The sequence below is a fragment of the Falco punctatus genome, assembly GCF_963210335.1.
Source record: "Falco punctatus genome assembly, chromosome: 12".
Lineage (NCBI taxonomy): Eukaryota > Metazoa > Chordata > Aves > Falconiformes > Falconidae > Falco > Falco punctatus.
The window spans coordinates 5,559,652-5,586,190 of NC_137592.1; the positions used below are offsets into that span (position 1 = coordinate 5,559,652).

General features: G+C 41.4%; 2 protein-coding genes across 52 annotated transcripts in view; one reads left to right on the top strand and one right to left on the bottom strand.

The window, feature by feature from the left end:
* The window catches only part of LOC308071977 (uncharacterized protein), a 53,906-nt gene extending 35,513 nt beyond the window's left edge, over nt 1-18,393 (top strand). For 11 of the 50 annotated variants that reach the window (XR_013931401.1, XR_013931402.1, XR_013931422.1 and 8 more), the window contains 7 exons: nt 94-1,559; nt 3,455-3,653; nt 3,935-8,561; nt 10,288-10,377; nt 10,738-10,844; nt 11,307-11,414; nt 13,743-15,317. Coding sequence is in view for 6 of the 50 variants with exons in the window: in XM_080408216.1 (XP_080264342.1) it covers nt 3,455-3,653; nt 6,627-6,671; nt 8,409-8,468 (304 nt within the window). In the remaining 44 variants the exon portion in view is untranslated. Of the gene's footprint in view, nt 1-75; nt 1,564-2,483; nt 2,617-3,454; nt 3,664-3,934; nt 8,562-10,287; nt 10,378-10,737; nt 10,900-11,306; nt 11,415-13,742; nt 15,318-17,926 lie in introns of those variants that run through there. The other 39 variants (XR_013931423.1, XR_013931426.1, XR_013931425.1 and 36 more) reach the window with 37 other exon arrangements.
* On the bottom strand, nt 11,421-26,430 carry FAM161A (FAM161 centrosomal protein A). 2 transcript variants are annotated; one of them, XM_080408202.1, is made up of 7 exons: nt 25,416-26,430; nt 23,808-24,055; nt 22,181-23,362; nt 21,608-21,775; nt 18,473-18,572; nt 17,363-17,517; nt 11,421-16,789 (listed from the first exon to the last, which is right to left on the bottom strand). In XM_080408202.1, the coding sequence occupies exons 1-7, from the start codon at nt 25,533-25,535 to the stop codon at nt 16,315-16,317; spliced, it is 2,448 nt and encodes an 815-aa protein (XP_080264328.1). In that variant the 5' UTR covers nt 25,536-26,430; the 3' UTR covers nt 11,421-16,314. The 2 variants fall into 2 exon arrangements, with proteins under 2 accessions (XP_080264328.1, XP_080264329.1); XM_080408203.1 differs by lacking the exon at nt 21,608-21,775.
* Between the last annotated feature and the right edge of the window lie 109 nt (nt 26,431-26,539).

Here is a 26,539-nt window from a genome sequence, read left to right on the forward strand (position 1 = left end):
TTCCCCCATCCTCTCTTCAAAAATTAAGAGTTATTCTTCCTTTGTTGCTTTTATACCTGTCACCTGGTGATGCAGAAGAAATTTGTTTGGCAGTCCAAAAGAGACAGATACCTGGCAGAAAAGGACTGTGGAACTGGAAGCTGAACTGAAAAGATGCAAACATGAGACACCTTCAGACCAAGGGAATGAATAGGTCTGCTTTTCTAAGATAAGTCTTCTGCCTTTCAGCTGTAGAGGATTGCACCTTTTCTTTTTCATTTCCTGTGCTTGTTGTCAGTGTACATTGGAGTGTGTTTCACGATGGAATTCTACACAGAAATGGCTATATTGACTTCTATAGGGAGTCACTCATCCCTTCTGTATGAAGTCATGTCTAGCTCCTGTCTATGACACCCATATCTTTTCTAATTATTTCTGAGATAAGGTGAAGGGATAAGAACCTATAGTATTGATAGTATGGATTATGTCTGCTGGGGTTTTTGGTTTGCTTTTTAATGGATACTCTCAAAGATTTAAACAAAGCTGTTTGTCAACGTTGTCACTTCTTGATGACGTTAGTGGTAAACAAAACGCTCATAGGTCATTATTTGTTTGGTTTGCTGGTAGAACTGATTACTTGGAATAATACCACTAAGTTTGTCTCATGCTGTAAATCCCACCTTCATAAAACATTTTTCAAGGAATAGGTAAAGCAAAAATTAGATGTTTCTTTGTGGAATGATGTGCTTTTATACGGTTAAGAAAATATTTTATCCGTAACACCAAGAAAGCCTTCCTGCACAGTTGTTGCCTGTTTTGTTTGAACTTCTCCAAAAGAGAAAAATCAGTGGATAACGTAAAGCTTAAGCACTTTTTTTTTCCGCACTGTCTTCCTCTCTCCACATTCTTGTCCTTGAGCCCCCTGCCAAAAGCGGGACCTCCTGCTCAGGCTTTGCTTGTCACTGCTATCAGCAGATTGTCACCTGATGGATGCCCTCCATGGTGTCCTTGGTCTGTGCTGGGACACTACCTGCAGCTCCGTTAGCAGGTGTGGCAATCTGGAGGGGGGAGCTCTCAGTGCAACAACCTGATGTTTGATCTGTGGGGGTTTCAAGGGTTTTACTTTTGCCTAGCTCTTAGTCCTTGGGACCAGATGCCCAGTGGTGGCTGGAATGCATCTTTTGGTTGATTTGATCCAAAAGGAATCCAATTTGCATTTTTTCAAGACTACTCAGTGATATGAACCACAGTGCAAGATGCATAGACAATTGGAAGACTTGCATCAAGTGCATTCTGCAGCCAACCAGATGGTGACGTGGAAGTACCCTTTGATTTGTTTCATCTCTTTTATGTGCTTCAGAAGCTTGAAGATGAGTTTAGTTCTCCTGAAGCGTGCCTGCTGACCATTATTCAGTGGATGACCTGCAAGCACGGAGCAGCCTCTGGCAGGAGGGCCTGTGCTGCCAGTGTGTTCCAAGCTGTCTTGTGAAGACTGTTCTGAGCTCTGAAGGCAGCCCATCTTCCAGCCCAGTGAGACTGATAACACTGCCAGGGAGGTCTGATGCAGACAAATCCTGCCTGTGAGCACGTGCATTCTTGCTTCATTGCCTGTTCTGAGCAGAAGCTAGATTTCTGGTAGGCAAGGAAATCTCCCGGTCTCTCCCCTGGAATGTCCTATTTAGTAACTCTGCATGCATGAGGCCTTTCTGCCCAGTAATCTCATGGAGTATTGGGAATGTGGATGAATATTTGCACTTTATGGCTGAAGAAGCCAGAACGCTGCTGTCCTGCCACCCACCAATGGGTCAGAAAGAGAAGACTGAATCCTGTTTTCCTGCTCAATAGATTCTGTGAGTGAGTAGTCTCTGTATTCACTACTTGAAGCTTTGGATACCAGCCCCCTGCTCATTATACAGGGAATTCATAACTCTCTTACGTGTCTGTTCTTTTCTCCATGGCTGTTAGATGCACTCTGAGAAGGGAAGAACAAAAGAAGAAAACATTTAAAATCCTAAGACACTCTTAATGTCTGGCAGTTAGACAATATTAATTATACATGTATCTGTGTATTTGGAAACTCAGTAGAACTTTTATTTCTCAACGGTTCAGAAGAACAGCCTTTTCTGTAAAAGGTGTTTTCTAACTACAGACAGATATCAATTCCTTTATTGACTGAATTGATTCCTTCCTCTGCTAATGTGTCTACCATCCTGCACTGCCTGATGAAGGTGACTTTGACATAAAAATTTACATCTTTGATAGAGGGGATGAAGAAAGCTGTTTTGTTCCCAATGCTGTCAGTGTACAGCCACTGCACACTGGTGCTTTGAAACAACTGGTTGCTTTCATCATCATGAAAGTTCCCTGGTATCTGTTAACTTAAATAGCACACCACTCCATATTCTACTTTTTCCATGGGCCAAACATACTATAGGAATGAAGGCAATCTTGGATATTCACCAATGTTATTTTTGTCTCTGACCACAAATTTAATTTGTTCAAAGGCTGATGAGCTTTATGTCTTTGTGGTGTCCCACACACTAGAAAATGAACTCCAAGCTCTCCTTGTCTAGGAAGCATTTGCCAGAACTGATAATACCATTAAGCCAGAATATGCCAGAAGGAATTCAAGTGCAGGTGAGCTCTAGTCTTTATATTGCTGTTGTCCCTTAAGGGAGTTGTTTGAGTCAGTCTCAGATATTTAAACATAAACTTGGAACTTTTTTTTAAAGGAATTCAGAGGCTTGAAGGTGCTTTTAAATCATCACAGCAGGAAGATCTAGCATCATAGTTTTAAGATGATACAGGAAATGAGTATACCTCTTGGGCAGAGTGTTGGGGAACAGGGAAGTTGTGAAGGAATCCTAATGGAAAGACAGCAAGAGAGCTAGTGAAGAGCAACATTCTCTGGTGGTCTGCAGCTGAGAGATGTAAAAGACCCTAGGCATGAAATTTTTCTGCATATCTAGAGAAAGATAGGTCTCTCCTGTATTCTGCACAGCTTGAAAAGAGAGGAAGCACTCAGCCTTACCGCATGACGCATGCTGTGTCTGGCAACGGCTTCCTCCTTCAGAATGTAATTAGCATTGGACTTGGACATATCCAAGAAAGGGCTAACGTAGGCACAATTTCATTAATATTAATGGACTTGCTAAAGAAGAATACTACATGTTGACAAGATAATGCACAGCTTTAATATAGACAATTTCTAGAGCTGGCAGGGATTCTGGAGTCTTCCTTGTGGAAAGTGCCCAGCTATAACATTTATTTTCAGTGTTTAAAATTACTCCTGAGAGAGATGTGGGTGAAACCCTGGTCCCTGTTTCAGCCAAAGCACCCACTTCTCTTACTGGCACCTAGCCTTTCACCTCACTTTTTCGAATAAGTGCTCACATTCTTGAGGCTGAGCAGAGAACGTTGAAGCTGTTTTTCAAAATAAACATGGAGCACGTGGTGTCTTTTTCCCTCTACCCAGGGCAGCTTGTTTAATTAAAGTGGAGGACAGAAGCCTGTCTGGAAGGAACTCAGGATGGAGAGGAGGTGCAAACCCAGAGGACCACCATGAAACACAGCAAGCTGTTTGTTTTTGTTTAAATGGAAGAAGGACAAAGGAAGGGAAAAAGGAAAAATCTTCATTCTGGAAAATGAGAAGGTGCTTATCAGAGGAAATGCAGGTGTGTTGATGTATGTATACCAGTGCACAACAGTTTTCTTTCCAGTTCCTATGCTTATTCTAAAGTGTTTTGACTTTTGAAATATATAAAAGAGAGGTGGGTTGTTGCTTGTTTCCGGCGTTGAGAGAGATGAAAAAAGAAGAGGGGGGCACGTTTTTCACCATTGAAGGGAGGAGAGGCATTTCCTTAATGTCCATTGGTATTGAGCAGAGAGAAACAACCTTTTAGCTTTGTACAGTAAAAAAAAAAAAGCGAATGTGATATTTTGGTGTTCCTGTTAGGAAAGAAGCATACAACCTCAATGTAAACTTTGGATTTGCTACAGTGCAAAGAGAAACACTATGTTGCTGGTAGTGAAGATGTATTCTTCATGGCAAAACGCTGGGGGAAGCAGTTAAGACCTCCTAACACTTCCATGTTCTCCAGGGCTGTGAGTCTGCAGGTCACAATACTGCTGTGTGACTAAGGGGGGTGGGAGAATTTTTTTCCTCTAGTAAGTCAAATCTTGATAACTGAATTCTTACCGTTCCTGTAAAGTCAAAGGTAGGGGTATTGCTAGGAGTAAGAATGCTTGGAAATCTGCTGCTGAGTGCTTTTCTGCCATGTATCCCTCTTGTATCCCTCATGTATCAAACTGGGATCTGAGCCTCAGCAGCAGTTGGTCGCTGAACCTGCCCCATTGCAAAATGGATGACTTTATCTAGAGAGTTGAGATGTTCCAACAACTCACCTTCACTTTCCATAACCTGCAGAGCTCTCCAGTGCTGCAGGTGTTGTCAGAGTTGTGCTCTAGGGAAACTTACCCCCTGAAACAGCTGTGTTAACCTCCAGCAAGTCCCTTGGAATCTGCAGTGCTGTCCCAGACATACAGTGCGAACAAAGCCCAGGGTGCTGTAGCACATTTGTACCAGGGTTTCCTGATTCTAAGTGCAGTGAGATATGGCCTAAAATGAACCATTGTTATAACAATGACAAAGATGCTGGTGTAAAAATAACATTATTTCCTTTGGAAAGAAAAGAGTTCTATTTTTAATTATTTTTTTCATTAGTCTTTCTATTTCACTCTACCAGTGTTTATAGTACAGAGTACAATACTTTTTGTTATGATTGTTCTTTGTGTGACTGGGACATAAGTAGGCATTCTGTAGCAAAATGTCTGGGATACAGAATCCAAAAAGCTTGTGCTGCAGGAAGTTCTAAAAAAGCCCCACACAATCCCCTCCCACCCACCCTCCAAAAAAACCCAAACCCCAAACAAAACAAATGAGCAAAAACCCTAAAAGACTGCCATAGTTTCCGTGTGGAAAGTTATTGTATCCTTTGGAATGTAAGCTTGCCTATCTCTTCTGTTAGGACACTTCGCTTAAAACAAATACTTTCTTCTTGGAAAATCAGATTTGCTCCAGAATTGAAAATCTTGATTTTGATTGCTAAAAGACATAAATCTGCCATTGGCAATGATTTTTTTTTTTGTTGTTGTTGTTGCTTTTTTTAGTGGGGAGTGGTTGGCGGGATTTTGGTTTTGGTTCTCCTGCTTTTCCATACAGCCAGTTGATCCAAACAGACCCCTGTGACTGCACAGCATTGTAGTCTTCAGGGAGGCTTTCACACACGTCAGGCTGGTATTACTGCTGAAGGAGGTTGGTTTTTCCTCTTTGCTATTATTCACATTTCTCCCTGTGATGGCAGAAGCGGCATGGTTAGCAAGGGAACAGATCAGGAAACTAAACTGAGTGAAAATTTGTAGAAATTTGGAAGGCTTAAACTGATTTGAGGAGTCAGTGGAGATCTAAAATCTTTAGTTCTCTGTTCATTTTATCTCCTCCAGCTTTGTGGGGAGGGAGGGTGTGGTTTTGGTGGGTTGCTGTTGTTTCCTTTTCTCTAAATTTTAAAGGGTTTTGGCCATTGTTAAGAGGGGAGAATGGACTGTTTGCTTGTACCTCAAAAACCATTAATTCCGTGACTGTGGCAGGACAATGTGAGGAGTTTGCAGTCCAACTGTAGACAAGATGATATACTGTAGGTGCTGCAGAAACACAAATATTGTCTCTTCAGCCTCTTTTGTGGGCGCTAAGGCTGCACCCAGTTGAGGAATTCCAGGGGCACACCGGTATACCACTGTGTACCCTATGCGGCTACTGGCAAAATTGTATTTGACATTAAGGGGGTCAGAGGTGGGGGAAGCTGTAGTTGAATATGTCTTCCAGCAACACAGTCTTGCTGGTGAAAAAGTTGTTTCTGTGTACACAGTTTTGTCTTTTGACCTGCACCTTCCAGCTGTTCTTTGTAGAAAGGAAAAGTCTTAATGAACAACAAAGGTAAAATTTTAAAAATTATTGTAAAATATCTGTGCTAGGCTTATATCAGAAGTCTGGGGAAAATGATAGTCAGATCCCTCCATGTGTTTGAGAAGTGATTTTTGTGCAGTAAACAAAAAATAAGAAATGCAGGCTTGGGATGTGCTTGTACATTATGACTGAGACAAATTAACAACTCATCTTGTTCTTTACTTCCCCTGCCTTATTGGCAGTCATCTGATCTTCCCTCCCCTTGTGCTTGCCCTGCTGCTCACCAAAATGGCTGGGAAGAGCTTTTGTTGTGGTGTGGAGTGTTTTGCTAAGATTATTTCTACTATTTTAGCAAGGTGAATAGGCTTGCTGGGTGCTCAGAAGGACTTTTTGATCTGCGCTTTACACACCTCAGACCCTGTTCGATAGTAAATGGTCAGGAGAGAGGAAAGGGACTGGTCCTTTTCACCTGAAGCAAACTTTTAGAAGCAAATTTTCAATTCATTTCAAAGGTTTCTGTGAAAGCACACGTTGATTAAGAAAAAAATTTCGCAAGTACTTTATCAAGTATGTCATGCTGACTCAGTCCTTTGCTCTTGTTTATGGTGAGTGAATTGTATCCACAGACTTATATGCACAAATTGCAAATAATTTATCAAATTAAATCTTTTCCTTTATTTTACAGGGTGCCTGCCTGAAGGAAATAGCAGAGCTGAAGGCTGTGTTGAATGGGTAATGTATGAAAGGGGCTCTTGTGGTGGTGAGTTAGGCTGGAATACAACTCGCAGCAGAAAAGGGAAGCATATTTTCAGCATCTCTATGCTGTTGTTTAGATAATGTGTTTTACTGAAGTTTTTCTAAAATTGTTATTAAAAAAACCCACACAACTAACTAACCAAAATCTTACCACATCATGGAAACTGCTTGGTTTCCTGCAAGGTGACTTATGAAAGTAGAAAAATTCTGCTGTGCAGCTTCTTTGGATTGTTTTGCGCTCTGTTTGGAGAAACCTTTAATGATACAATGCTGTAATTGCTGCATGAACCTTTGTTCTAGAGATGAATGTATTTAGAATAGAGGATCATAGCTATAAAACTATGAATCCTTAAAAGAAAAGGAGCAAATAAAAGAGTTCTGTGAAAGTTTAGATTATGTAGAGAAACTAGCTTTTAGTTGCAGGTTGGCTGTGTCCTTGGGCCAGCTGTTGTTTAGGCCTTGTAGTTCTTGTATGTAGCTACTAACCATGTAAGGAAGTGTTTATCTTAGTCAAGGAATGTGTTAAGTGATAAGAGAGGATCTGTAGCAGCAAAACCAGGCAGAGCTGGTTCTATGGTTTGTGAAGAAATGCCAAATAAGGGATGTGTACCAAATCTAGGGGGTCACAGAGTGAACCATGGGATGAAGAGGAGTGAAGAGGAAGTAATGACCGCAGACCATCAAGACAACCACCCAGAGGCCTAACTGCACAGCCATAAAAGGACACTGTAAGGTCCTGGGAAGACTCGTACATACGCAAATAATTCTGGGAAATGTAGTGAATCTGTATAGCTATGTGACATAAAATGGGACCTGTGAAATAGTCTGGGATGCACGTTAGGTGGAGCGATCCCCCGTGCATCCGGCACTGCAGTAAATAATGCCTGCTTCTTAATACTACATTGCTGTTAAGGAGTTTTAGTCCCAGTTTTTGGTGACATTAGGAATCTCATCTACAGACTTTGTTCTTTTATCCTAATACTTGTCCTTCCAGAATTTCTTCTACCCGAGGAATTAAAAGCTTTTTGCAGGTTTTGTAGGAGTTGTCTTTGTCAAGATACAGGCCTTGTGAGAATGGGGTGGAAAGTGCTCTGTAGGCTGCATGCTGGATGGTCCTTGGCGTACCTGGACAGTCCCCACTTAGGTTTCCATCCCCTTCAGCTGCCAGCGGTTGCAGGGGATGGAAATTCCTTTAGGATGTGGCAACGCTGTCCTGGAGAGAGGAGTTATGCAGGGATTCATTTCACAGAAACAACTTCCAAGGTGGATTTTCTTTCCATGTAGTGTTAAACTGAGTGTGTTTCACAGGTAAATAGTGCTGAGCTCAGCTGTGTGGCCTAAAGTGGAGTTTGCCCCATGTTTTATAGTTGCTGGTTCTACGTTAGAGTAGGGAGGGCAGGCAGTAGGCTTTGGTATTGTACTGTCTAAAAGAGCAGTAGTTGTTGAATAAAACTGAGAACTTTTTCATAGTTACTCTTTATATGATGTTGAATATTACCCAGTATATTTGCTGCCTCATCAATGCTAAATGTATCAATGACTGGGTATTCTGTAGCTAAATCTCATTTAGAAATAATGATGTCTCCAGCCATTGTGAAGTGGCATCATTGTGCAATATCCCTGTGCTTTGTAAGTAACTTCAGAAACATAAAGATCTTGGTGGATAGCATTTTCTTTAATGTGTTAATGTATTCGCACATCTGGTTTGGCCGGTAAGAACAGAGGACAGTTTGCTTCTGGAGAAGATGAGAGAACTGCAGGAAGCCCTTGAGAAAATCTCCCTCGCGTAGCTTGGCCTCAACTGTTCATGAGAATGGAGCAAGGTTACCAGCTTCCCAGCAGAGACCAGTGGATGTTGGGTCAGGTATGCAGATTGCAGAGGCATCATTGCCTGTGCTCAGAAACATGGTCAGTCACTGAGATAAATTTGTTCTTCCCCAGACTCAAAACTGTTGGCACGTGGTTGGTGATTATTGGCTTCTGAAAGCAGTGGTGCAACTTGGCTGTCTCAGTTTTAAACAGTTTCGTTATTTTATGCATGCACTTTTATTATCCAGTGAGGAATGGCTCTAGCTGTTACAATCAATTAGAAAAGTCTAGATACTCCTTTCAGAAGCTGCTCAGCCCCATGAGTGAAGTTGCATGGCTGGTTTGAAGCTGAAGGCTATTTCTGTGCAACATTGAGCTGCCTTTCGGTGGGAAAGGGAGGAAAGGGAGCTGTGTGGACAGGCAAGCCTGTGTGCTGCATGGGTAGTTCTGCTGCTAGTTCTCAGGGTTAGAAACAAGCTGGAGCAGGCAAACAGGTACCCAGCCAGCTACACGAGGAGAGTTAAACTCAGCTTCAGCTTGCTAGGCCAAAATTAAGTCAGCCTTAACAGGGTATGAGGAGAAAGGAATTCACCCAGGAATAAACTATGTATCTAGTTAACAAGCAAGGGCTATGGGAAATTCTGACTGAGGAAATTAAATGGACAAGGATTTAAAATAAGAGTTTTTTCTAGTCTTCATAGTGGGCGACTCTGCAAATTTATTTTCTGAGTTTTATTTAAAGTCTTAACTGCTTAGTATCTCAGCTCTGATACTCACGTGCTTCTGGTCTGACTGCCTCAGGAGGTATCACAGTTTTGCAGTATCATAAACCTTATGAACCCATTGATAGCCATTTCTTAATAATGGATATTTTGCAATGACATGATAAGCAGGCCTGTGGTGTCAGTCAGACTAGCCTTAGCGCTTTGTGCTGAAATTCTGCTGTGTAATATTTGGAATTACTTTTTTTTTCTTAGAAAACTCTTTGGAGTTCAAAACCCCAAAATGGCCATCAACAAGCGATATGTTAACTCACACCTAGCTGTTTGCGTGGCCCCTTGAGCGTTAGACCTGAGAGCTCATCACTTGGCTAGCTGTGGTGGTGCCCTTGGCAATTCCAGTACTTTCAGGGATAAAGTTGTTACTGGACTGAGCTCCCCAGAGCTGAATTCAATGAATGACACACACACACACAAACAGCTATAAGAGCTGATTTTTCTTTATTTGCTTCTACTGCTTATTACAAAAATCACTTGTGTATCTTTCATCCATTTTAGAAAATGTAAGATGGCCTAAAATACTCATTTAAAAGTATAATTATATATATATATAATATGCATATATAATATGCATTAAAAAGCCCTTTGTGAGAGCCATGTACATCTGTATGTATGGAAGGCTATGTTTGAAAAGACAGTGATGATCTGAATGTGGTAATGGGATGGTTTGTAACAATTCGTTATGCTGGCAACTCAAATTTCTTAGCTGTGTTAGCTGTGTGGTTCCTTATTGTTAATTGGTAACCTGCTTAATCTTACTAACCTTCTTGTGAACCTGCCTAACTATTGTTAGTAATCGGCTTATTGTTAGAAAGCTCTAACTATTAGTAGCAAGTTTTGAGTCCTGCAAGTGCAAATATGCTTGTTTTGAGTTCTGTTGACAACTGGCTTTCATGATACCATTTGTGTTCATGAAATTAAACATGGGGTCATTTACAGTCTTAATTATCATTAAACAACAGTATTTCTTGCCTGTTAATGTTTGCCTTCTCTGAACTACAGCGGCTTAAGTATAGGAGGGATTTTCTCATGTGGCTATTCCTGGGATGCAGTTCTTTGAGATGCTGATTGTAACTGGCCAGCATGAAAAAGGTGAAGTCCTGCCTGTCCCTGTCATCTCCTAATCTCACCCCCTCCGTTTGGCTGGGCTGTTTTAGTAAGTTAATTTGGGTCAGTGAAAGTGTCTGAAAAACAGGGAGGAAAATAAAGCATGGGGAGAACGGAGCTTGTGCTCTTTGGGCACAAGCAAGCTGTTTTATATGCACAGCTGGCTATGAAAGGATTTACTCTGAGAGTGAAAAATGAGGTACTTCCTCTGAAATATGCAGAGATGCCCAGTAAGACTGGACTGTTTTTTTTTTTCTGTGTGTTTGTGCACACTTAGCACAGTGGAAGCCTCTTAATACTGTTACTGCTCAATACAGAACTAATATTTTTCTGATACTATTGCAGGTCTGTTCTGATCTGACATTCCTCAAACACCTGAAATTCCTATTGAAGAAAGAAGCAATTTTGAGTTTTGCTGGAGTGTGCAAGGGCTTTTTTTTTCCTAAAGCCAGGTGATTCTCAAAATACTATACAACCACAGATCTAAGACTGAAATTCCACTGAAGGGTGAGGAGGACAGACATCGAACCCTTTCCAATTTTATCTGCATGCTAACATGTGCAGCTGCTCTATCTTGTAATAATGGACTAGTTAGTATTCCTGCACAAATGTGTTTTGCATACAAAACTGATGTTTGACTTAAATTTGTGGGCAACTGTATAGACATACTTTTAGAAATAATTTTTAATATATATTTTGATCTTTATAGTGCTTATTATCTGCTAAGCTCAGGCAAATATTTTGCTTTCTGTCATTCCAGAAGCCTGAGGATTCTGAATGAGACTATAATTAAATAATTTCAAAATAGTGATGACTTCAAACTTTTTTTTTTCAAAAAGTTGAATTATATTGTTGTTCTCTTCATTTGGAGCAGCTGTAAAAGGTGGTGATGTAACTTTTTTTTTTTCTTAAAGGAAAAAAGAACGTAACATCCTGCTTGATATTATGGTAATTATGTACATGAGAAGATGGTTTCTAGAGGAAGTGTTATCGTACATATGAAGAATGCTTGAGAAATGCAGGTAAATTTGGAATGCAAACCAAAAGGTAGAAACACCCCTATAAGAGGGCTGATTGGCTGCCCAAAGCTCAAGATGTTGTTTAACAGTTCACAGTAGCAACTCTTCTTGCTCCCATAGCCTCACTGGAGTCCAGCTAGGGAGTGTGCTTTTGGAGCCTGTTTTTCAATATTTATATTTAATATTATATTTATATATTGAGTTAGATTATATATAAATAGAAAGAAAATAAATATTTATATATCGAGTTAGAAATATATAAAAATATACATATAAGTAGGCTTGATGTACAACCTGTCAATATTAATATTTTAGGACTGTATTCAGTCCTAAAATGAGTATTTTAGGTGTGGGTGCTGAACAGTCACACAGGGCACGGCATGTGGCTGTAACTTAAAAAGTAATCCTTATTTCTCTCTGGGCCTTGTACCTCTGTTTGGTTTACTTGACAGTGATATTCCTTTTCCTGTAGAATTTGCTACTGCTAAAAACATACCATTTCTGATGTCTCTAAACTTCAGCAAACACAGATGGGTTATTACAGTGGAGGTCCTATGACCTTATGACCGTTTTCAGCCTGGGCTTGCCAGATATTAGAGCCTTTTCATACCAACTGCACTGCCTGCGAGCACTACACTTCCAGGATCTGTATCCCTTTCCTGGGATGTGTACCCCCACTTGCAAGCCAGTGCCTTGCAGCCGAGTGATAATGCTGACCCTTGAGACTGGCTGTAACACCAGCCTTCTCCAGCGTGGTGGATACAGCTACGGCTTATCTCTGTGGGAACCTGTTGGCGGGTGTAAGCAGATACGCGGTGGGAGGCTTAGTACAGAATTTCCAACCAAGGCTATTGCTCATATTCAGTACCATGAGAATCACTCAGAAACCCAGAATGGGATCTGCAGTGTTTGTGGACATAAAAGTACGATTCTTCCAGTCCTGCTGGAAATACTGTGTCTGCCATATCCTTTGATTCTGTCACCTTTTTTTATGATCACATTTTGTGGTACAATATCTGTTGCTCAACAAGTCACTTGGGTCTTTCTCCTTAGAGCTTCAGGTGATGAATTTCCATTAAAGAAATGTTATTCTTGCGTTTAGAAATTATTATTTAATACTGCAGTCTACATGTGAAGTTATCTTCTTCTTCCCCTGTGGTATTTTTAAACCTGTTTTTGGATACACCTTTCTCATTTTCTTTGCAAATTTTTGAACATGTTTCTACTTCTGTGCTGTGGCCATTAATTAAAATATTAAAGACAGAATATTCAGTAATCTGTGAGAAACTTTTCTGTTCTTCTCAGTCCTGCTAGGTGGCTTTCCTGAAAGTACAACTTGCATCATTTCTCCCGTAATGGGCTTTTTACTTTAAATGTTGTATTATATCGTCTTTTATGAACCAAATGATATCTTTTTTCCTCCATGTTAATTGCATCAAAACATTTTGACTTCTGACAGGAAGTACCGCATATTCTATTTTCCTTTCTATGGTACTACCCTGCATCCTGTAATTTACCAAAATCCTAGATTTGGATTTTCATGTTGAAGGTACAGGGTTTTTTTCCTTAAAAAAAAATTTCATTTCAGTGCCACAATCCTATTAGTTTTTTCCTGTTTTGTCTATGCTTTAAACCTTCCTCCCTGCCAGAAAAATAAAAGAAGATCAAATGATGACTGGAACAATAGGCCAGTCTAAAAAGTATCCCATGACAGTGTGATGTATGTGCCTCATTCTTTGTCTGAAGAATTTTTCTTTGGTGTACTTTGCTTCATGAGGTTTAATTCATCCTGACCTGTCTCTCGCCATTTTTGTTCTGTCATCTGTGATTTTTCTTTGCTGTTTCTTTCCTTTTTAATTCCTTATTGGCACACTTACCCTTTTCTTGTTTGTAATGCAATTTCTGAATGTTTTTTTTGACTGCAGTTTCATTATTCTTCCGCTTTCAAAATCTGTGCTGCTCAAAGTGATTTTCATAAATGGTTCCTTTAATATCTCAAAGTTTGAACTCTGCAATCTTTTCCAAGTTAAAGAATCCTACTATGTATTGTCATATGAAAACCAAACTACCTTCTTGTCATACAAAAACCATTCTCTATCTTTGATCATTCTCGTTGCCTTCTTCCAGTTACATAATAAATCCCTTTTAAGATGGGAGGACCAGGACCACACACAGTATTCAAGATGTAATTGCTTTGTTTCATTTTATAGTACTGTATAGTTTAGGAATATTTTTTTACCTTCATGTGCATTTATTTGCACTTATTAAAACTTCTGTAATTCTCATAAGATCCTTCAGCATTTTTTTACAGTCATTTTCATTTTTTCACAGCATTGAATAACTCTGTGGCCTCAGCAAACTCTTTGGAATGGATACGACAGATCCTTTCGGAGTATGCTGAACAGTCTTAATCTCATTGCATGTCTGCCAATAACTGCATTTACACTGTGAAAACTGACCTTTTCTTTCCTAAACTTTTAACTAGTTACTAATTTATGAAGACCTTTCTTTTCCTACAATCAGGCTGGTTTCTTTAAGATCCCTTGATAGCAAATTGTGTCAAATACTTCCTGGAAATCTAGGTTAACCTTAGTAAATTCTTGGTAAACCAAGTGTCAGTCGGATCCCCTTAGTCCACATGATTCTGCTTGACTTTTTTGGAAATGCTAAAGAAGTCGAGACATAACCTCCAAAAACTGTACTACCCTGTCCTTGTTGTATCATATTTATCAGTGTTCATTAATTTGGTTATTGTTAAGGTTAATATAGTAAAAAATTGGTGAAAAACCCAATCTAAGTTATACATAGGTCCCTAACTCTTCCTAAAACCTTTAAAAAGAAAAGGGCATTTGTTGTTACTTCCAGTTCAAAGGAGTCCTAGTAATGTTTTCAGTCTCTATATTAACAGTTCAACAATTACGTATTTATTCTTTTACAACACTTAGTTGAGTGCTGTCAGATCTTAGAAACTTGATTTTTTTTCTGAGGAAAAAATCTTCAAGTAATGTTTGAAAAAAAAACCCAACCCATTATTTAGAGCTCCTCTGCCTTCTTTCAAAAAAACCTGATTTCCCATAGAGACAAGAATCAGTAATACGTAACTATGAATTCAATAACATATTGTACAGAATTACAGAACACGGACAAAGACAAGCAAACCAACCTCAAGTTTGTATTGTGGGGCTGTCGGGTATAACTAGAGATTGTAAACAGCTATTTTCCTTATGAAGTAATGATTCATATTTTCATTTATGACATGTATATAATGTATATTTTATTTAAGTAAAAAAATGTTTCACATTCACAATAATTATGCTCACACTTCAAAAATTAATAAAAGTAATAACGTTAAAAAAATTCCAAACATTGTTACACAGTTTCTCAAAGTCAGGAGGAGGAAATAATAACAGGTTTAGCTAATGCTCTTGCATGCAGCAAGGAAGAAAATAAAAAACAATCCTTGTTGTTAGTCATTGCAGATGCTTTTTCAAACCTGGTAGTGTTAACAAATGCATTTATTATTCAGTGAACAGGTTCTGAGCACCTGTGCAATGCTGCGTTATACTCTGCCCTGACGAGGCTTGCTTGCAATCCTTGTTTGTGGTCTGGTATTATGTGGATGCATTCTTTCCTAACACTGCATATGACAGGGTAGCAAGAAAGCTAGTCATAGGAGGAGAAGGTGCTACGATCATAAAGAAGAAAAAACCTAAACCCTTCTATTTTCATTCTTTGTTGTGTAGCAGCTAAGTCCTGAGTAGCAAGTGTGTAAGAAAAGGTACTAAAGCACTTATTTCCATACTTCCATGCAACTAGAGCTGCTTGGGCTGCATTTTCCCCTGGTGTATTAAGATTCTCTCTTTACAGTGTATGTTTACTGTCTCAATAAAGAAATTTGAATATTAATGTCAGCATTTGTTATTATGTTATGCAGAATGATTTTACATGATCCACGGGAAGAGCTCTTCAAAACAAAAGGAGTTGAAAGAACAGTTTTGGGGTTTGGTTAGGTAGTCATACAAGATCTGCAGCATAAATGCTATTCTGCTGACTGACTCCTCTGCCTTACTTGTGTTAAAATTCTTTGTGAAAGTTTAAGTGGCTCCTCTCGGTGCATTCTAGGCATTTTCTTCACTATAGGGAGAGCAACTGCAATACTCTTTAATACTTCAGTTAGAGGAAGTAGCTGAATTGATAAAACAGCTTGTTTTCTCCAAAACCAGTGATCTTTTCTGGCCCTGGCATTCAGCTGACCCATCACTGAGCCGATTCAGCTCACTGAAGCGGGCAGAAGAGAAACCCCCGGGGAAGAAGAGGGAGGAGCTGAACAGATCAGCTTTGGCCATATTGTCTGACTGCACAAGTTGTCTTCCTAGCAGCTGCTCTGCTAAAACCACGCTGAGGGCCTGTACAACAAACCCTCGTCTATTCGTTGCCATCCCAGGTGTTGCAGGAACAGACCCCAGGAGTACTGAAATACCTGAGACTGGGAAGAGCTGGTAATGGCAGACTGCTGCTCCAAACGCTCATCTGGCTTTGCCCGCATGTCAAAAGAGCTGGACATAAGACCCGAGTATGTACCAACACAGCACGCAAGACATTGTTATTAAACAGTGGTTGCAGTTCATTTTATGAACAGAGGTACGCTAATCGCGGTCACAGAAGACTAGAATAAAGAAGACTAATACAAAGGTAAATTCTTTTCTTGGTGGAAATTAGTAACTTGATCTGTCTTATTGGAAAATAAGACACAATTTCTGTGCTGGAAAGACTGTTAAGCTACGAGGTTTACATTCACAGAATTGTGTATCAGTAGCAAAGCACCAAGTTTTTCTTTGGTGTCTGTTTCACTGCCAGCAGTGAAATAGGTTCCTGAGCCCAGGCTGTGCTGCCTGCCCTCCTCTCAGTCAGCTTCGTCATCGCTGGGTTTCTCTTCTGAATCATAATTTTCATATTCCTCATCCTCATATCTGAAGGCACCCTCCGCTTCAGGGTCAGACTGACCTTCCTCTTCATGTTCATGGGACTGGTCAGACTGAGAGCTGGATCTCGACTGCTCCTCCTCTTCCTCTTGGGAATGGCCAAGTGACATGCCTGCCTTTGCTTCCTCTTCCTTCTCCTCATCCTCTTCAGGGTGCTGGTCAGAGGAGGGGCTGGACCCAGCCTCCTCTGCATGGCACGGCTGATGAGCAGAAGGGCTGTCTCTCGCCTCTTTCTCATCCTCCAGCTCACTGGACTGGCCATCCTGGGTGGAAGTTTTGATGCCTTTCCTCTTCTCTCTCTCCTCTTCCTCCTCCTCACAGGACTGCTCAGACCGAGGACTGCTGTTAGCTGCTTCCTCAAAGGATTCTTTTTCTTTCACTTTATTTTTGACAACTCTGAAAAGACAATTTGCACATGTGATTTTATTTTCAGGTTAGGTGCTTTCAAGTAGGTTTTAAACTACTTTCAGGTAATCTAGGACAAATCCTGGTAGACTTGGCTGGGGTGGAACCAGGGAGATAAAAGGGAAGGTGGGGACACTAGAGTCTCCTTTTATGCTAGAAAGTAACTCAACAGTATCGCTAATATATTTCTTCTTTAAAAAAAAAAAATCAGTAAAAGTAGTGCAGAATGAAGTGACTTGCTAGCAACCTGCCAGAATTTTTGGTGAAAGGAACAAATAAAAAATGCTTTTCTTCGCTCTTCTTTGAGGTGTGTTACGTAAACATATCCAGTGCTCGCTCTGTTTCATGAAACAGTATTTAATTGAGGAAAACCAATAAAAAATACATACTATTGCTATTGCTAACGTTAGTAAAGCTAACTACCTAGTCAAATATTTACCTGGGAAATATTACCAATAATTAAAAAAAACCCCAAACCTACACATCAAAAATTACTTTCTAGTTACTAGCTACGTGGGGACGGGGGGGATGGGGAGGGGGGAGAAAGCCTTCAGTAATCTCTACCTTTCTCTGGCATCAGTGGAGATACTAAAATCTTCAGAACTGGAGCATTGTAGCAATTTAGTTGTTTGTCCTTTCTTTGAAACAAACTCTGGGCATATCCCCAGTGCTCTCAGTCTGTTAGAATAATGCTTTTCTGCTGCTATTCTGGCATTTTTCTGTAGGAAAACCACAATGGTTATGTGTTACCTAAATGCATTAAATGCCTGTCTTTCGATACTTTTTTTATATTAATACTCTCTCTCATTAATTGCATCTGATGAGTTGAATGACTATTCACTGCAGGGAAGAATGACAAAACAATACTTGAAAACTTTACACCAGATTTTCCTTTTCTGTACCTAAATCTGGTTTGCTCCCTGCACCTACTGGCCAATGAAGAGTTATATATTCTGTATATAGCCGGTGAGGGAGGAGGGGAAGATGTGGACATGTAGAAAAAATGCCCTTGAAAAGCAGTATTGATTAACCTTCTTACAGCGCTATTTAACAAATTACATAGATGTGTATCTCTGCCTCTGAAACTGAGGGTGTAAATTCCGTTCCTGCAGGTAGTAGTTCCTGCAGGTAGTATCGAAGTGAGGAGGACTCGCCCTCCAATCTACGCAGATGCTCCTGCCCCGCAGCGATGGCAGAGCAGGAAACCCACACAGCCAGAAGGGACGAGGGAACCAGCGATCTATGACTTGCTGCCCCTCTGGGTTTGGAAACAGGGCAGAGCCCACACTACCAGCACATGGTCGTACTGAAATGGAAACAGAAAAATATGCTGCACCTCAGCTTTACAGTAGACTCTAATTTCTTATCACTTCTTTCCCAGCTTAAACCTCTCACGTTTCTGCTGTAACTTTTTGTTGTGTTTTCAGTTATCACATGAGTAACCCTATCGAACAACATATTTACAACAGTCATCTCAGTTCCCTGTGCAAACATGCCATGAATGTTTAATTACAAAATTTAGTAATATTTAGACAGAGATGGGGCAGCAGAGATTAAAATGGGCTAATACTGGTGTGAAAAGTATTTTTTAGATATCTTCTAAAAATGTTTGACTAAAATGGCTTTTGCAGTATTTGAAGGTAAGTTTAAGAAGTAATACAGAAGCAAGACAACCTGAGTGACTCTTTCAAAGAGCAACGGCCTTTGGTTTACTCTTTCTTCCATTTCTTGCAACTCTTGCAAATATTCTTGCATTCTCTGTTTCTCATAATTCCTAAGGGAAATAGAGCACAAGAGAAATTATTATTAATTTATCATACAAGTAGTTTTCTATAGCAGCTAAATTGCTCATAACAAACTAAATATTACCCTACTTAAAGACACATAAAAGGTAAAATATTTTATGGTGGTTACAGGGTCTGAGGTATACTGTCTCACTGTCTACAGTAATTGCTTGCCTCTAAGTACTGAACAAAACTGTCTCTGGAGTAGTCACTTCGGATAAGCAGAGAGAGGTCCTGGCTAGTGAGGTTAAAGAGAGGCTGCCTGAGTTTGAATTCTTTGGGGTTTTTTGCGTACTAAGTTGTTTTTTTTTAATTTGGATACTTAGGGTTTTTTAAATGCTGACTTCATACCGACATATTGCAGTTGTTCTAAGCAAAACAAAACAGAATTTTAGACAGAAATTAGTATTATTAAATAAAAATCAGTACTTTAAGGTAAAGTTTGACGATAAGAATATTGTTACTTTAACCAGTCTGTTTCACAAGAGGGGTGGCCCCATTCTCGATCACAGTATGCTTTTTTTCCCTAGTTGGTTTTTCAAGGGCCCAATCAGTATAGAAGGATGATGAAACTGTTGATTCCTCAACTGAAATGGTATCTCAGATCATAGCAAGCACTAGATAATCCACGTAGCGTGGGCTGTAATCCTCGGTGTGTGACAAAGACACGTTTTTGTGATGATGCCTCTGTACTGGGCCAGCTCTAGCATTACTAAATCAGACACTTAAGGGCAAGTATGAGAACTAGGGAGCATTTTACACTTTTGTCTCCTCCTGCCTCTTTCCCTTGCCATCCTCTGCATTTCTGCAATACGGCTGTGCATTAAGGCAAGTTATTCACCATTCTGAGGGAGTGAACTTCATTGTTGCTACTTGCTTGCTCTCTCAGGCGGCTTTCTACAAACCTAATTATCTGTTAGAAAAGCACTTACATTAATATACCTTATTACCCAGCCTATGCTGAAATAAGCATTATCAAGTTAAGCACTTGTACCAGCCTTAATGCATCAGCACTAGGGAAGTAATCTTGCTTTGTAATAGCATAATTTTACGTGCAGACAAGAATTAAGCATGAGTGTTTTACAATACTCTTGAAATCTGATTAAGCTAAATACTGTAATGTGGAGTTCACTGCTGGACGAACTCAAATCAAATCTGTAAACACACCCACTGTCTCTCTTAATTGTCCGCTCTGCTACCGTAACTCAAATTATTTTCTGCTTCTGTCCTAGAGTCAGCAGATCGTCTGCCCAAGGACACTTAAATTACAAAGCTCCTGTTATTAACAGTATCTGCTGGTCATGTTACAAAAGCAATTGTGCTTCAGCTCTTGACTAACAAAATAGTTAGAAGGGACTGCCCTCTTCAACCTGCATCTCTACCACTGCATCTCTGCTCTCCAGGACCCTGTGTAAGCCCTGCTTCTCCTAGACCACTGCTGCTTTCTGTGTGTGCTTTGGCTTCAGCTGTCTTTGGGGGAGGCTGTAGGTGGGTGCAGGTGTACGCTGGATAGTCACTGGCTGCCCCTGTGGCCAAGCAAAATGCTTGTTACAGTGCTGCTTCTAGCATATCCCGGCTGAGCCACTCCACTTCATGCTTTCAGCAGGTGAGAATGCACGTGCTTCAGTTCCTGCTCCATTTTCTCTTTCTGGTCACAGTGAAGCAACATTGGTGGTGAATAACCATTAGAAAGTTTGCTGGTGGAACAACCTGCAGTATTGTCTCGCAGGCGGTGCTGCACTATTTTAGCAAGTTTGCTTGTAACAGCCCAGAGTTTAAAGTCTATTAAGAATATATTCACAGTTTTCTGTTTGAGTTATACAGAAAGAAGAGACCAGTGTAAAGCAAAAAAAGAAATGAGGAAACCTTATTTGTAACCTTTCAACTCAGCCACAAAGACTGCCCTAGCCTCCACCCTCATTTCAGAAAGATCTCTGTCCTGAACCGCATTCAAAATGCCTTAGAATTTAGTATGGTAGCTTAGAAGTTGCTAATCCAAGCTGTGAATCTTGTAATCAGGCCTATCTCTTTACCATTCACCCTCATACTGTTTCGCCCTACTACTGTCAGTTACTGGCAATGTGCCTGGTTACTGGGAATTAGGATTCACAGGCACTGCCCAAGAATCCTGCCTGTGCATGAAGCAGCAGGTGCAGAGCAGTCGGTACCTCTCGCTGTCTGCACGTAACAGCACCTTACATGGACGGTACTGCTGCAGTGCCACCATGCCAAGGCAAATTATAAACCTCACTAAAGACTCAGTCAAACAGGACTAATATTTCCCACCCCACCCCCCCCGGGGTTAAAAAGAACAAGAAGCAGCAATGGCTAAATTAGCCACAAATGCAAGGTCAAGCAGCACTCCCGGAATTAGATCAGCATCAGGGAGCTGGAGCCACCTGGCCGGCTAGCTTACCGCACGCTGAGAAGGCACGGATGCTTTTCCCTGGGTACTACTTTTCTCAGTCACATTGAAACAATGTTTGTATCTCTGCTAAAGTTAACTTTGGATCCCACTCCTCCGAAGCACCAGCAGCTTCCTAGTTAGCTGCTGACAGGTGTGCCAAGTTAAAATAAAATTCCTGCTCCAATTTTCCCTTCTTAAGTGGGTTCACAAAGTGAACTGTGACAGTTTTGCTACTGTAGGAGACAGCCAGCACTGAAGTTGTACCAACACCCATCAATCCAGCAGCGCAAGGATATTCTGTAACTACACTGTTCCTTTTCCTTTTGATTTTCCTTTAAAATTTTCCTAGTTAGTTGATATGTCAATTGAGAAAACACGGGAGTCTCCTGGTAGCTAATCTATAATACTGTAAGGTGGAACATATAGAGTGAAATCATTAGAACAGGCAACAATTTCCCAGTTGAAATTTGCCCACTTTTTTAACTAGCTGCTTGTACAGTGTATAATTTATCAAATGTGTAAACCTGTAAACTTAGACTATGTTATTTTTTTACATTGTATGTTTAACATACAATGTAGAATGGAAGGTTCAGGATTCAGGGGAATGCAACAAAATACCTTAATGTTTTTAATTTGGATTTAGACATTTGAGCTAGGCTCTGATGTGGGTCATTGGCCTCAGCCCGAACTGTTACAATTTTCTGGAGTTTTTTCGTTCTTTGTTTCTGCTTTGTTCTGTTCCTTTTATGTTGTTCTTCCAGCTTTCTCTTTTCCTCAAGTGAATTCCTAGTGGAAAAATAAACTAAGGCTGAATTAATTTTAAATCAAGAGCAAGACTCCAAAGGAGATTGAAAAGAGAAAAACAGGGTGGAAACACGATTGGCATAAAAGGACACAAGCTACGTACCATTTTAAGGGATTCTGGCATACATACCCTAGGAAACAGCAGCCAGTTGTCCCTTTCCGATGGATGTTCTGAGAAAAATGCACTACTGTTTCTTTAACAATCATAAGTACTAATTAAGTCCTATATTTAAATATTTTAAGTTTTATATTACAATTAAGCCCTTATATTAATATCTTAAGTCCTATATTCACGGCATGGAAGAATTAACTACATATGTAGAAATACAAAAGAAGTTGCTCTTATTAAAGTTTATATAAAATGGAGATCGTCACTAAAGTAGTCACCTTATGGCTTGCAGCCGTCGCCTTGTGGATTCTGTGATTTTTGGCAATTTATATTCTCTGAATCCTGAGAGAGGTGAATTTGCACTCGAATGTCTCATTTCAGGTTTACGTCTTGGAGAGGCATACGGCCAGCGTGTTTCTTTCAACTTCTCTTCATCCTCTTGGATGTCCTTCAAGATCTTCCCCTTGTTTGAGGGAATATATGGAGTCCGAAGGTTGAAAGGTTCACAGACTGTAAGGTGTTTCACTTGTTTTTGTTGCAGGAGCCGTTCCTGAAATTTCTGGTGTAGTAGTTCAAAATCTGGAACGCTTGCTTTGATCTGGGGTTTGTGTTGTGTTTGCTTTGGTTCCACGCATTTGTGTTTCTTCTTTTTATTACCTTTTAAAGCCAGTCTGCTGTTGGGTAGAGATGAATTACGTAGCAACTCTTCAGCTCTCATCCTGATCCTGATTTCTCTGTACAGCTCTTCCTCCTTTAGCTTGTCATTAACAGCTGGACTGTAAACACATTTAGGAACTGGTTTTGCTTTGAACAGTTTTGTTTTCTTTTCAGGTGTGGAAAGATCTCTTAACTGCATTTTCCTAATTTCATTCCTTTGCTTCTCTCGTTCCATGAATTTAAATGGTTTCTGAGAAGCCAAAAGCCTGAGTTTGCTTCTCTCTTTCATGGACCTCCTGCGTTCTTCATTTTGTTGCACAATTTCATGGTAGAGTGGAAGGAAGACAGCAGCGGGCACTGGATTGGCTCGAAATTTTTTCTGACACTCTGCTTCTTCCTCTAGTTGCTTCTTCAATAAGTTCTTTTCTATTTCAATCTGTGACTTTGATTTGATGTTCTGTTCTTTTTTTCTAGCTTCTCTGATAGTCATCTGGAAAGGCCTGGGCACAGTAACTTTTGGTGACCATGCTTTCTGTTTCTTCCGTATCATTCTGAAGGCTGGCGAGCTTGGTAAGCTGTGTTTGGTGCGGGAGATGTAGTCTTCCACAGAGAACCCATCCCACATTTTTTCGATCCGTTGCTTAGCAAATGCAGATGATTCAGTGTCAGTACCATCTTCTTCAAACACTGATTCTCTGTCAGACCCATCAGATATGCTTGAGCCTAAGGGATCACTTAAGTCAGAGTCTGAAAAGGATTTGTGCAAATTTAGAGGCTGATACAAGCTCTTCTCCCAAGTTGGCCTTTAAAAAAGGAAAAAAGAAGTTGTTTTGGGTCCAGTCCAACAGTGATGCAAAACTTCCCCTTTAAGGTATTAAAACCAAAAATTAACAGCACTGGTGGGATGAGTAGAGGAGGAAGAGATGGGAAAAGAGAAGCGCACTGGGCACTCACACCAGATCACAGTTTTGAGTAAGTGCCGATCACAAACAAGTCAGCACTGCTCAAGAAAAGGCACTGTGCTCTACTAAACACGTTGCCCAGTCTCTGCTGCACCCACACTTGTAAATCTCAGTCCGTTAGCAAGGTGAATAAGCATCATTTATTCTTAAAACTAACTTTTCTGTGATTATCTGCTTATAGCAAATGGGGGCAGTAACACTTTCCAGCCCCAGAAAAAAAGCCTGTTGTTTTACAGATGTCTGCAAAGCATTTGAAAATCTTCAGATAAGGCACCGCTAAACTTACCTACAACACCTCTTAGAAGCGGCATTTTTCTTGTCCAGGGGTTGTGTTCCTTTTAAATGCGGTTTATTCCGATACATACTTTCTAATTTTGCCATGGTCTCCAAGTGGGCGTTCTTCAACTCTTCTAGCTTCAGGTAATATTCCTGATTTGAATGGCACATTTTGGAGATGTCTATCCACTCGTCACAGTCTCCGTTTTGAGAGACAGTTTGCTCTTTGTCGGTATTCGAATCCAAATCAAAACCACCCTAGAAGAGAGATGTTTGTAAAATTTTCTGACTGTTAGAAGAAAGGGGAACAAGCTTCTTAACATTGCTTTATCCTAATTAAGTCTAAGGAATGAGATAGTAACACCAAATAGATAATGTAAATGCAGCGTTACACGGAATAATCTTACTGCATAATATTTTATATCCTAGTGGTCCTATTTAAAGCATGTAAAATTCCGAAGTCTGTCCTGTAATGAATCTATTTATACCAGGAAATAAGATCAAAAGAACTTAATAAAAGAAAAAAGTTTAATTATTTTGTAAAGTGTAATTTTTCCTTGATCATTATGCAGCTCTAAAAAAGCCCTTATTTAGAAGCAAACAAAACCACAACAGAACCTTCTCTGCCTCCCATTTCCACAAGCATCCTAAAAGTAAGTCCTTAGATATCTTGTGTATTAATGTTTATTTTCATAATTTACTGTGAAACAACAGGGATTCTGCACAGCTTATGATTCCAACACTGGCTGCTTGCAGCCGTTTGCAGGTAAGCATGTTCTTTAGATATTTTTAAAGCTTACAGAAGTTAGAGAAGTTGTTCAAACCAGGTTAGTCTGCATTACAAAGGCTTCCTTTGTGTTATTTCTAAGCACCATGTTTTGAAAAATTAAGAGCAGTTTTTTTATCAAAAATTAAAGTGATATTTTTTCACACAGAGGGATTTTTATAAACTGACATTCCAACAAAATTACTTTATGTTGTCAGGTTTTCACTGCAACAGTCTCTGACTCGTTTTTTCCACTGCATAGCGACCTAAGAACAGGCGTTACAGGAGCAAAGAAGTAAATGTGAAGAGCCGTTACGGAGCGCAGCGTTCTGCACCCGCTCCCCGACCCTGCGTATGACCCTCCTGTGCAGAGCCATCCGGGCTCCTGCCCGGCCCCGGGCACCATCTCCCCGCTGAACGCCGCGGTGCAGCAAGCTCACGAGGAGGCTGGCGCTGCGCCCGGCCGTCGGCCAGGCTCCTGTGCCTCTGCGTGGCTGCGCGGGTGGGTGTGCAAGTGGGTGGGTCATGGGGGTACTGGTGCGTGGCTGTACGGTTGAGCGGGTGCGTGGGTGTACTGGTGGGTGAGTGTGCAGGTGGGCGTGTGCGTGGGTGTGCTGGTGGGTGAGTGTGCAGGTGGGCGTGTGCGTGGGTGTACTGGTGGGTGAGTGTGCAGGTGGGTGTGTGCGTGGGTGTACTGGTGGGTGGGCGGCTGCGCGCGCCTGTGCCACAGGTCGCCGCCCAGCGGCGCAGACGCGAGCGAGAGGCCGTGCGGGCTCCCATCCCGTGCTGAGCCCATCGCCCGGCCTTAGGCCTCCCGCGCCCCCCCGCTGCCCCTCACCCCCCCGGCGGTACCTGCGCGGCGCGGGGCGGCGGCCCCCGCTCGTACAGCGCGGCGGGCGTGCGGCGGCGCGGGTGGAGCGGCGGGCGCACGCAGGATGCGGCCAGGCGCGCGGCGCGGTGCGCAGCCTCCATGGCGGGGCGGAGCCTCCGGGGCGGCCGGGCCACGCCCCGCGCCTGGGCGGCCGCCGGGCGGCAGCGGGAGGAGCGGCGGGAGCGTTGGCCGCCCTGCCCGCCCCCCGGGCCGGCTCCCCCCGCGCCCGGTAGCCCCGCCGAGATGGCCGCGGTTGCGCCGCGCTCCCCCTGCCCGGCCCCGCTCTGCGCCCCTCGAAGTTCTGCAGCATCTTCTCCCGCCCCCGGGTCTGTACTTCAGCGATTCCAGAACGGGGGCAACCGGGATCGGCGGGAATATTCTCCCAACCCGGCACAGAGGCGTTACCGAGCCATACGTTTATGGTAGCGGAATTACGAGTATTTTTACCGTAAAGCAGATGAATAGATTAAATCACACACACCAGTTGTTTTAAGTCTTGTCAAGATCTGGAAGTTCACGCTACGGCAGGCAAGCTTTAATGGACGTTAACACCCAAACTACAAGAGATCATCGCTGGATGTCCTATGGGACATTCAACAGCTCAGGCTGTTGGAAAATGTTTATTCTAAACTATGAAATGTAACATTAAAAACAAACTAAATTAACTCAAAACTGAATTCTCCTGAAGTTCCCTGGTAGCTGAGAACCCCCACATTACAGCTCACCCTAACACCATCACTACCTGATGCACCACGACACAGGGACCAGAACAAGGGATGTCACTTTCCCTTACGCAGTAATCCATTTCAAGGGATATTCTAGGACTTGGTTTAAGACAGTGTAATTTGCATTATTATACAATAGTATACTTTGATTTTTCACGCACTTTGAGGAAAAGAGCCTGATCTGGGGCTGGGTGTGGAGCTTATGATGTCTAAAAGCTTCCACCACCAAGTAATACCCCTCAATTTGGAAAACTTTCATAGAAGCAGCTCTGAGCAAGCACGTCACTAGAGCGCAAATTCAATGGTGTTTTTAAGAGTATGTTACAAGAGCTAATTATTTGCTGTTAAAACTTTCCAGAGCTAAGTGCATGTGGCACAGA